Here is a 12,177-nt window from a genome sequence, read left to right as displayed (position 1 = left end):
TTTTTTATGTTTTTATTATTTTATTATTTATATTTTTTTTCATATACTATCAAACTAAAAATAAGACAAATAGTAATAATTAACCAATAAACTTTTTAAAATTAATATATTATTAATTATGAAATACATTGATAACTAAATATATAATATATATTATTATATTTATAATAAAATTTTGGTTAGTTCGGGTTTCGGGTCGGGTGTGGGTAAATTTTTAACACCCGATATCCGAACCAAATTTATATTCGGATATACCAAAATTTAAAATATCCGAACCGATAACTATTTGGGTTCACCCAAAATTTAAAATTCGGTTCGGATTTCGGGTGTTAGTTCGGGTAATCCAAATTACGCCCACCCCTAGTAGATGCCCACAACAAAATAATTATGGTTTGATGTGAGATGCCCTTATAGAAGACAAAGATTGTAGATGCCCTTATACCCTTGGGCTTGGGTCATCCATTCAGAAAACTTGAGATCTGAGCGAGAGAGGGAGATGGCTTGTGTTGCTCTGACTTCTGTGATTGCAACAATGAAGTTGGAATTTCTGCAACCCAATAATCTAAGGGTTTGTCTTGATGATGAAGCATTCATATCAGTGGAATCTTTATTTGAAAAGCTTCTATTTCTACAAGTTTTACTGCTGGAGAAATCCGGGGATTGTGGCGCTGCAATTCAAGATTTGGAAATCAAGATCAGAGACTTCGCACTCGATGCTGAAGACCGCATCGAAACACAACTCAGCAACTTCCTTTTGTCCAATCAAGAAACAGCTGCAAAGCAACTCCATCAAACCTTGCGAGAAGCAGCAGAAAATGCAGCTCATTTGCTCATCAAAATCAGCAATGAATCTGATGAGGCCAATGAATGTCAATCAACAACAGTTCCTTGGTTGTTGGATACATCCTTGCGGCTGCAGCCTCCAAAGCTGGAGGGCAGAATGGTGGGTCGTCGCAATGATTACTTACTGGTGAAGAACCAACTCCTCTATAGCGATCAACGACGAGTAATCCTAATTGTCGGGATGAATGGTATTGGAAAGACAACTTTAGCTGCAAGCGTCTACGAAGATTCATCAGTTGCATCGCACTTTGATGTTCGAGCTTGGATTACTATGTCTGGGGAGTACAACGTGAAGCAAACGCTACACGACCTTCTTTTGACACTAGCAGAGCCAGATCATGAAACTAGAAAGAGAACAACTCTTGATGATGATGATCTACTAGCTAAGCAGGTATCCAAATGCTTGAAAGGTAAGAGATATCTTATTGTTTTGGATAACCTATGGAACAATCGAATTTGGGATGATATCCAAGAATATTTTCCTAATGATAGTAATGGAAGTCGTATAGTGCTGACCACTACGCATTTTGATCAGGGTTCCTACACTTCACTTGATTGTATCCATAACATGACTTTGCTAGATTCAAAGGAAAGTTGGGATTTATTTTGCAGTAATCCTTTTCTTGAAAAACATATGGCACCTAAATTTGAAAAAATTAGGAGCTATGTTTTGTTAAAATGTGAAGGATTACCGTTATCAATTGTTACAGTGGCACAACGTTTGTCTGAATGCAACAACATACAACAGGAATGGGAGAAGGTTGAAAAGGAATTAGAGTTGTTAGGATTTCTAGATAGCTCTGCTCTCACCCTTAGGTACAATCAATTGCCACAATATTTGAAAGTTTGCTTTCTCTATCTTGGAGTATTCCCGAAGCGTACTGTAATCCGAATCAAACAGCTTGTTAGGTTATGGAAAGCTGAGGGAGTTTTGAATCCATTTGGAAATGAAGATCTAGAAAGCCAAGCTTATGAGTACTTACGAGAGCTTATTGATAGAAGTCTTGTCTTAATTGAAAATTGGAGTTCTGATGGAAAAATTAAGAGTTGTAAGATGCATAGTGCTTTGCATAGCTTTTGTGTAAGAGAAGCTCAGAAGAATAGCATTTTTTGTGCGGTAAATACTCACCAATTTCCACAAGGGTCATTTAACATGTTTGCAAATTCATGTCGCTGGTTAAGTTTATACAAACATAGTTTTGACTATTATGTGTTGTTTAGAACAAACACCCCTCGCTCTATTTTCTTCTTTCGAAAAGATGATGAAATATTTGTACCTTTCAAGTTGTTAAGAGTTTTGGCGTATGCTCCATCTTCATTTTTCCAAAGAGTGCCAACACAATTACATGACTTAATTTTTTTGAGATTCCTATCTGTAAAGGGATGGTTTAAGGGTCTAGATTATATTGTGTCAGCTAATAGAAACTTGCAGACACTTGTTGTTTCCAATAGTAATGAATCCAAACCAAGAGGACCTACTCTCCATTTGCCTTCTACAGTTTGGGAGTCACCACAGTTACAACATCTGGAACTTGGCAATTCATATGTGATTGATCCTCCAAACATGGTTAAAGATAATATGCAAACATTATCTTGGGTGTGTCCAACTCATTGTAGAACAGAAGTGTATCGCAAGTTTCCAAACATCAAAAAGTTGAAAATTTTTGGATTTGGCGGCAGGCCTATTATTTTGGATGATTTAAACTATTTGGTTCGGCTTGAGAGGTTAACAATTTCAATTTCATTTGGTTGCGTTGTTACCCTTCCAAAATCATTATCTATGTTTCCTTCACAATTGAAGAAGTTGAGGTTGAATGGTACAAGCCTCTCTGAGAGGGATTTAATGGTAATTGGCATGTTACCCCAACTTGAGGTGTTGAAGTTGGAAAATGCTTTACATGGGGAGGTATGGAAAGTAGCTAAAGGAGGATTCTATCGATTAAAATTTTTGCTTCTTAAAGATAAAACACTCAAGCTATGGATGGCTCATGAATATTCATTCCTATGTCTTAAGCGCTTAGTTTTAAGATTTTGTTATTCTTTGAAAACAATCCCTATGATAAGGAATTTGAGGTCGATTGAGTTGGAGCAGTGTTGTCCTTCTGTTGTTGCTTTTGCTTCCCGTTTTGCAGAGTATAGTCAGGAATTTAGACATGACTTTGAAAATGAAATTTTTGAGGTAAGATCATAAGCAAGCCACAACATGATTCATTTTTAGTTTTGTATGTATTTTCTATTCAATATGCTAGCTTTCTTTACATAATTTGCTACTATTTTCTACTTCTAATCTCATTTCGTTTTCTTCATTTTGCATTCTTTTATTCATATAGATCATAATCAAGTGATATAGAAATGAAGAGGAAATAAGAGAAGACGACAATGCTTGATGTGTACTGTACTACTGCAGACGAAAAGTAATAAATGATTCTATTGCAATTTTGGAAATAATTTGTTTGTATTGTAAATCACATATCATATGTGACATATGAGAGTCTTCTGGTTGTTTAATTAGCAAATTGTTTACCAATTGTCTCTAGTTGTTGAGTTGGCCAATGATACTTTTAAATTGTGATTATATGTTATCTTGCACTTCTTGTGTGTGAACATATTTTAAATAATATTTGTGTAGTTCAGTGATGCAAGTGGGAGCCAAGAATAATGTGTAATATTTTGAAACTCCACCGGGATGAGATCTTTTGTTTTTAGGATGTTTTATGTTGGGATGGCTTTTCTCGTTTTGTTTAACTATTAGACTTCTTAGCTTTCATGTTGTGTATTGCTAAATTTGGAGTTGAGCTTGCATTTGTTGCGTACGTGAACACTGAAGACTAATTGGGAGTTTCTTTCACTTTAATTTCTAATGTATATATATTAGTCACTAGGCTCACTGGATGGTAAATAGCCCAATTTATACCATATTCATTTGAATCCACTATAATATATTATTATTATTATATGCTGAATTCTTTGGTTAGCTTCAAGAGGAAGTATAACATTTATTACAAAATGCATTGGAATTAGAAGTGGTTGGCAATGTTTTCAAAAAAAAAAAAAAGAAGTGGTTGGCAATTATTGACTAAGAAGAAATAGAATGGCTGTGGAGGCAGAGAGTGCATGACTTTTGTGGCTTCATTAATAATTTCCATTCTTGGCTTTAGTGTCTCAATTTCCATAATTCCATTTTCAGCAGTAGCATAAGGCAGAAGAGGGAAACCATTTTTCTTCCTCTTATTTTCTTTTGGCAGCAAGAGTTCCAAGGGAGAAGGAAACCTTTTTCATTTGTTTCATCTCCCGGTTTTTGGCGCAGCTTTGCCGTGGATTTGCCTTGCTCTTGGGGTACTATCTTCATCAAATATTTTGGAGGTAAGCTTGTATTTATTTCAGGCATCTTTTGGATATTCTCGTACTACTTATATTCATTTTTATTCTATTCATGGTAGTTGAATATTTTGAGTACGAGATATTATTATGTTTAGCCAGTGAACGTGGAAGAATGTTTTGGCCTAGGAGTTTGATATATTTGATGATTTGTGGATGTATGGCTCGTGTGGTAGCCTGAAACTTTGTATATGAGATTTATTATAGTGAAAACTTTGTTGGTGGTGGTCCCGTGGTTTTTCCCCGTTTTGGGGTTTTCCGCGTAAATCTTGTGTTCATTGTGTTAATATTTACTTTTGGACTATTGTGTATTATTTCGTATTTGTGTACCATGTCAGGTCTGTGATTTTAATTGTCACAGGAAGTGGGATTTTTCCCAACACAATTTGGGTCAATAATTTAATTTTCTGGTCCCTCAGCTCGAAAACTATTTGAGATATATATTTATAATATCACATGCAATAATTTGAGTAATCCTGGTGATTGGTGAACCATAAAATCAGCTTCATACTCGGGAAAAAAAAAAAAAAAAACTAACTACCTAACTAACTTGCAGTATACTAAGATATTTAACAGTTTTACAATTCTACAAGAAATTCTTAATGGATAAGGTGCTCGGCCCTGAAGGGGGCGGGGTGGGGGCCAGCTGCTGTTGCACGACCCCATGTGGTGCCCTGGTGCCGAGTTGAGGGAGTTGCACTATTCCTTGGAGCCCCTGGACGAGGCGGGTAAGCAATGTTGTTGTTTGTTGGATCGCCGCTATCCCTTCTTGGACGCACGGGACCTGAGGTGGGGCAAATAGTGCCGACCCATCATCACGATTGTTGTTGATCCGATCCCTGAGGTCTTCTGCTGACCTCATGGGTAGTGTTCACCGATTCACGGTCCCATTGAGGCTATTCACATGTGGTGGGACACGGGTGTTGCGTGAATTGCGAGAATTGAATTGGATCCCGATCTTGTCATAGCTAGTGAATAGCACACTCAAGCTTGTATGTCGAGCTCTCAATGAAAGCACCAATGATGGATTATATTGACTTGGGGTCTGAATCAATTAACCCAATTAAATTATGGAATATGACAAGCAAAGGATTAAGACAAAAGGTAAAGGATGACTTTAATTTAATCGCAAAAGTAATGTAATGAAAGGACAAATATCGATAAGTCACGGAGACAATAGTTGTATTAATCACGTGATGTGACCGACATGAGTGCCAATTGATGGATGTCACGTCAGCTATGTTAGTATTTGTAATCATTAATTATGTCCACTTGCCGCTCACTATAAATAGAGCACTACTCTACCTAATATAAAGGGGACTTTTGGCTCCTAGCATGCGCCACTCAAACGGACAATGTTGCAAAAATCTCGCCTAGGCGTCGATTAATCCCCGCCTAGCGTATCTCCTTAAATGGTGGTCTGGGCAGCTGGCCGGCTAGGCGACCGCCTAGGCTGCCTAAGCACCACATAGGTGTGTAGTTTTCGCGATGGATGGAAAGGAGTAGGTGTTAAAACGGGAAGAAGTTCCCGAGTATCGTTCTCAAAGGATGACAAGGAGGGAATTCGAGCGGTAAGGGGATTAAGCACAAGAGTGTTTAGTGTTTGAAAGCTAACCCAAACATAGTAAGAAATGTGCATTAAACATAATGAAAATAAGGAACAAACAATGGAAACAATCAATTGGAAAGGAGGATTTGGACCTTGCAACTTATATAGGTATCCTTGATTTCCTAAGATATTAGGCTAGCAACACTTAGATAATGAAAATGAGGCAAGACAACTATGCCAACGCCACTCTCGTGGTCATTGGCCTATCATCTAGTCCATAGTCCCATTCTCATGGCAACTAGGCTAGGTGAGGCAAATTATCGAACATATGGTGTGCTATTTGCCTTTCAATCCCCCTTTTCTCAAAGGTGGGAAAGAAACGTGCTAGGCTAGGCTAAGGAGTATCCCTACTCTCGTAGGTGAGACTCCTTCTCCAAACACCTCTCATATAGGTTGATCACCCCTACACAAGAGTCAAAGTGGATCACCACTCACACAATCAAACTCATAATCAAAGCAATTGCAAAACCTAATTGATCAATTCAAAGCTCAAGAATATCCATACAAAATTGCTCAATCCAAATCCACAAAGATCTATCTAATCATACTTGGAATTGAAATAGCAAAAGGCAAAAGTAATGACAAGAAATTAAAATGAAGACTTAGCTTGAAATTAAACCTTGAACTTGAAATTGAATGTTGATCACAAGCTTGTAACAATGGAATTCTTCTCTAGTTCTAATCTAAACCTATGAATTGCAATGTGGAGTGAATTGGGAGGGACCTCTCTAGGCTAATCCTAGAGAGAGAAATATTCTAAAGTGATCTCAAACTGAAGTCTGATGGATCCCCTGCAAAATGGCTCAATTCCCCTTTTAAATCTTGCCCAACAACTAAAATTTCCGCGATGGACGCACGCTGGGCGCGCGTCCACTGCGCGTCCATAGCAGACTTTTGCTCTGATTTCCAAACTTCTGCGGGCATAAAATGCGCGTCCAAGGGCTATTTTGCACTCCAACTTCGACTCGTGAATCCTTCTCCGAAATTCATGCCGTTTTCCACCTTTTTGCACATCTTTTTACCTACAAAACAATTAACAAAGCGTGGAACGGGGTCCAAGGACAATAACAAGCATTCTAACGCAATAAAGGCTCAAATCAAACATAAAAGCCATCAATTGTGCACAATATGATCTGAGAACGACCTTATAAAGGTGGCGTCTTTTGCACTTATCAGTCGCTTAGGTGCTAACCGCCTAGGCGCTGACTAGACCTCCTAGGCACCGATTAATCCCCGCCTAGGTGCTAGACGCTCCCCAAGCGTCCGAGGAGTGCCTATAAATTTTTTCAACCATGCCAACGGGAGCTCTCTAAGTGACTCTAACCCCATCAGGTCGGGCCTTTAGTTCACCTCCAGACCAAATTATTCAACCTTAGTTAACTTCTCGACCTCATCCTACCCTCTTGTATTTAATTTGTGTTTCACTACCTAGTACTAAATAGAGTAGGCCAGAACGTGTACTATTCAACATTAATAGTGGATTTCGGCCTACCCACCCCAAAAAGACTCAAGGTTTTTTTCCCTTCCGGATTTCCACATAGCATGGCTAAGAAATCTAGAATTGACCAAATTCAACACAATTAATCAAAAATAAATTCATAGAATAAAACTCAATTGTATTAGCAACATCAAAATCTAAATTAATGCAAAATGTTGATAGTAAATTGTATCATATTCCTGGGCAAATTAAGTAGCAACACATTCTAAATTTGAGCTCCACAATTAAAATTCATGTGTTGTCATAAACCAATAGCAAATGAAATGTGGAAATAAACTAAGCAAAATCCTGTGAAGAATGGCAATAGAAAATTAATGGAAGAAAAAGAAAGAAATGCGTACGCCAATTAACAAGCTGCGCAGGAAAATTTTGCTGCCGAAAGAGAATTTCTCAGCACCGCCGAGAACAATCAACCCCACCAGAAAGTTGCACCGCCGAAGAGAACGAAGCCGCTGGAAAATAATTCCACACGCCTAGAACAAGAATTGAAGCCGCCGCCGAACCGGAATTGGTCCGGCTCAAATTGATGTCTTCCTCTTCAATCAACTCCAACAGCTTTGCCTAATTTCAACGCGAACCAACTCCTAGCATCAAATTTGCAGAGGACCTTGGATTAAGAACATCCATTGAAGACCTTTCCTCCCGTTCAAAACTTCCTTTGTTCAATCGAATTTGTTGTCCTGATCCATGTCATTTCGGGGCTCTGGTTCATTGCTGCAGCCTGCATGGATCAAGCCATGCGCCTCTCTTCGGTTCCTGTGATTGACTAGAAGGATAATAATAATAATAAGCCCAAACTTTTTTTTTTTTGACAATAATAAGCCCAAACTTAATTTAACAAAATTTATTAATAATAAGAGAAAATACAAAATTAACTAAATTTATTAAAAATAATTAAAAAAAAATAATGTTCATGAACTATAGAGTAATAAAAACATGCAATGAGAAATGACAGATAACATAAAGATCAGAGGATGAGTATGGTACACCTCTTACAGTTAGGGCCAGGGCTTCCTTACAACATTCCATGATATGACAAAAAAAAAAATATTAAGAATATACATTATATATAGTTGGCAACCAAATTTTGTGATTCAATTCTAGCATCGATCCATACCTTAGCTAGCTTGTCATTCATCATCTGAAGATATAGATGACTCTTCGTCTGTAGTATTGCATTCAGCGCCATTGATTTTGATCTATATGAAAATTAAAAGAGAACATATGCAAAATGAAGAAAGTGAAAAGAGATCAGAACTGTGGGAGAAAATTGCAATAGATTTTGTAAAGGAAATAAATTAAATGCATAACTAAGAATGAAATGAGATGAGAAGAAGGAAGGAGAAATAGCAGCAGATCAGATGATTTTGTAACGGAAGTAACCATTGAATAAAAAAATATATAAATGGAAATGTAAGAATGAATCATATATATATGTTGTACTAGCTTAGCTTAGGTAGCTTCTAACCTCTAAAATTTGGTTTCCATAAACGCGTTGAAATGCTGCAATGCTCTTTGCAGAAGTGATAAGGGACGGACAACACCACAACTCAATTGACTCCAAGGTAATAATACCTTCCATAAATTCAGGGATTTCTTCCAAACAATAACAAAATCTTAAGACTAAGTGCTTAAGACGTGGGAAAGATCCATCACTGACCATCCATTGCACGAGCGTTTTATCTTCAAGAAGCAAGAATTTTAATCCAACAAATAATCCCTTTTCAACTTTCCATACTTCCCCACGCAAGGCATTTTCCAACTTCAGAACCTCAAGCTGAGGCAACATTCCAATTACCATTAAATCCATCATTGAAATGTTCGTACCATTCAACCTCAACTTCTTTAGTTGTGAAGGAAACATAGATGGCTTTGGAAGGGTTACAACGCAACCAAACGAAACTGAAATTGATAGTTTCTCAAGATGTTCCAAATATTCAAGATTACCCAAAATAATAGGATTGCTGCAAAATACAAAGACTTTCAAATTTTCAAGGTTTGGAAACCTGCAATATACTCCCGTTCTACAATGAATTGGGCACACCCAAGATAATGTTCGCATATTATCTTTATCCATGCTTGGAGGATCAATCACATAAGATTTGTCAAGTTCAAGATTTTGTAACCGCGGTAACTTCCAAATTGTTGAAGGCAAATGGATAGTAGCTGTTCCAAGTTAGGATTCTTTACTAGAAACAACAAGAGTCTGCAAGTTTTGATTGGTTGACACTACATAATCAAGACCCTCAAACCATTCTGTAACAGATAGATATCTCAAAAAAACTAAATCCTTTAAGCGTGCTGGCACTCTTTGAAGAAATGAAGATGGAACAAAAGCCAAAACTCTTAGCAACTTGAAAGATACATATATTTCATCATCTTCTTGAAAGAAGAAAATGGAGCGAGGGTTGTTTGTTCTTAACAACACATAATAGTCAAATTTATGTGTGTATAAGCTTAACCAGTGGCATGAATTTGAAAACATGCTAAATGACCCTCGTGGAAGTTGCAGAGTATTTAAAGCACAAAAGATACCCTCTTTTTGAGCTTCTCTTACGCAAAAGGTATACAAGGCACTATGCATCCTACAATTCTTAATTTTACCAGAAGGACACCACTTGTCAATTAGAATAAGACTTCTATCAATAAACTCTTGTAAATATTTATAAGCTTGACTTTCTAACCTCTCATTCTCCAAAGGCTCAATAAATCCCTCATCAATCCATAACATAATAAGTAGTTTCACTTTGATTGCTCTACGTTTTGGAAAGACTCCAAAATATAAAAAACAAACTTTTAAATGTTGGGGTAATTGATTGTAAGTGTGGGTGAGTGACCTTCTATCTAGAACTCCAAGCAAATCTATTTCCTTTTCTAGCTTCTTCCATTCTTGGTTTATGTTGTCACACTTAGATAAACGTTTTGCAACAACAACAATTGAGTGAGGCAATCCTTCACATGTCTCTATAACTTGACTCCTAATTTTTCCATATACTGTAGGTGCCTTGTGTTGTTGTAAAAAAAGGGTATTGCAAAATAAATCCAACTTTCTTCTTGATTTAGCAATGTCATGTGATGGACATAGAAACTTAAGCGGTAATATTTATTACCGGATTTCTTATGAAAGTAATCCCTCCTTAAATGCGTAGTGGTTTGCACTACGCAACTTCCATTATAATAATGTACATGAGGAAGACATCCTATTATATCATTCCAAGCTTGAGTGTTGCATAAGTTATCCAAAACAATTAGAGACGTCTTACCTCTCAAGAAGTTGTATACCTTCCTAGCTGCTACATCATCATCATCAGGAATGTTTGCCTCCTTTGTTAGTGTCCAAAGAAGGTCGTGTAGCATTTGGGTCTTGTTGTATTCCCCAGACATGGTAATCCAAGCTCGTACATCGAAGTAGGATGCAACGTTTGGATCATTATAGACACTTGTAGCTAAAGTTGTTTTTCCTATTCCGGTCATACCAACAATTGTGATTACTTTGAAATAAGCCTCGCACTCATCATCGACGATGAGTTCATCCACTATCCGATTATGATCACTGCGACGACCCACCATTCTGCCCTCTTCAACCATCATCATCGGAGAATGTTTTATCCAAGGAATCACTGGTCCTTCACTTTCATTCTTCACTGCTTCTTTGCTTATGCTGCTGCTAAGTTTCAGCAACTCTGCTGCGTTTTCTGCCGCTTCTTGCAAGATGTGGTGGAGTTTCTGAGAAGCTTTTTGTTGATCCTCTCCGTTTTTGGCCAGAAGAAAGTTGCTTAGTTGTATTTCAATGCGATCTTCGGCTTCCAGTGCGAAGTCTCTGATCTTCATCTCCAATTCTCTGGTTCCAGATTTCTCCTGTACAAAACCTTGCAAAGATGAAAGCTTTTCAATCAAAGATTTTACTGATATGGATGCTTCATCATCAAGAGAAACCCTTGGATTATTGGGTTGCACAAACTCCAACTTCATTGTTGCACTGAGAGAAGTCAAAGCAACAGAAGCCATCTCTCTCTCTTTCTCTCTTTCAAATTATTCAGATGTGCTTGTGTAGTTTTCTCAATGAATGAGTGGGTGTGGCCACAACCCTTCAAACATTGCATAAAAAGATGAAGGTGGCCTGATCTGCTCGTTAAAAAATTGTTTTAATTTCTCTCTCATCTGTAAAACTTTGTCTCATCCACCAGTGATGCACATTGAAGTATTAATAAATCAATAATGCCAACAACTTTTAAATTAATATATAATCAATGTCCACCACCTAGCTAGCTTGCATAACGCCTTCCTCAATCGTGATCTGTTTTTGAAAATTTTTTGTAACTTTGATTAGAAAAGAGAAAATGTGAGGGGAAGGAATAAAAGAAAAAAAAAACTGAAATTAAAAAAAAAAAATGCACACACACCCATAGATAAACAAAGTGACTAATGTGTGGCACGTGCCTAGCTTGGCGCACAATTTGCAAGCAACGCGTATAGTTTGGGCCAACTTCTCCTCAGCGTGGGCCCACATCTCTGCCAAACTCCCTATATTCGCAGGAGAAATTTTTTTTCAAAATCTCATCCCCTACATTTGTTAAAAACTTTTTTTTTTTTTTTGAGAAAAAGAACTTAATTCATTAAATCAGATAAAAGGCAGTTAACAAGGAAATGAGGAGGAGTATCAAACCACTCCCCGCAACCTGACACAGAAACGGCTTCCCGAGCAACAACATGGGCAGCACGATTCGCAGATCGCTTAACAAAATAGAAGTCTACATCTTCAATCGTGGATGCAACTTCTTTAATGTCATCAATAATAAAACCAAAACACGAAATAAAAGAATTCGATTTTAAAGCATGATAAACAAGC

General features: G+C 37.3%; 1 protein-coding gene and 1 pseudogene across 1 annotated transcript; one reads left to right on the top strand and one right to left on the bottom strand.

Moving 5' to 3' along the window:
- Window positions 1–496: 496 nt before the first annotated feature.
- Window positions 497–3,510, top strand: LOC116025115 (putative late blight resistance protein homolog R1A-10). Its single transcript, XM_031266210.1, has 2 exons — window positions 497–3,022; window positions 3,174–3,510. Exons 1-2 carry the CDS (start codon window positions 497–499, stop codon window positions 3,186–3,188), a joined length of 2,541 nt encoding a protein of 846 aa, XP_031122070.1. The 3' UTR covers window positions 3,189–3,510.
- Window positions 3,511–6,635: 3,125 nt separating this feature from the next.
- Window positions 6,636–11,355, bottom strand: LOC116025120 (annotated as a pseudogene).
- Window positions 11,356–12,177: the final 822 nt, after the last annotated feature.

This window comes from Ipomoea triloba, chromosome 7 (genome assembly GCF_003576645.1).
Source record: "Ipomoea triloba cultivar NCNSP0323 chromosome 7, ASM357664v1".
Taxonomy (NCBI): domain Eukaryota; kingdom Viridiplantae; phylum Streptophyta; class Magnoliopsida; order Solanales; family Convolvulaceae; genus Ipomoea; species Ipomoea triloba.
Note: the sequence above shows the minus strand (reverse complement) of the source record. Positions and strands in the feature narration are given on the sequence as shown.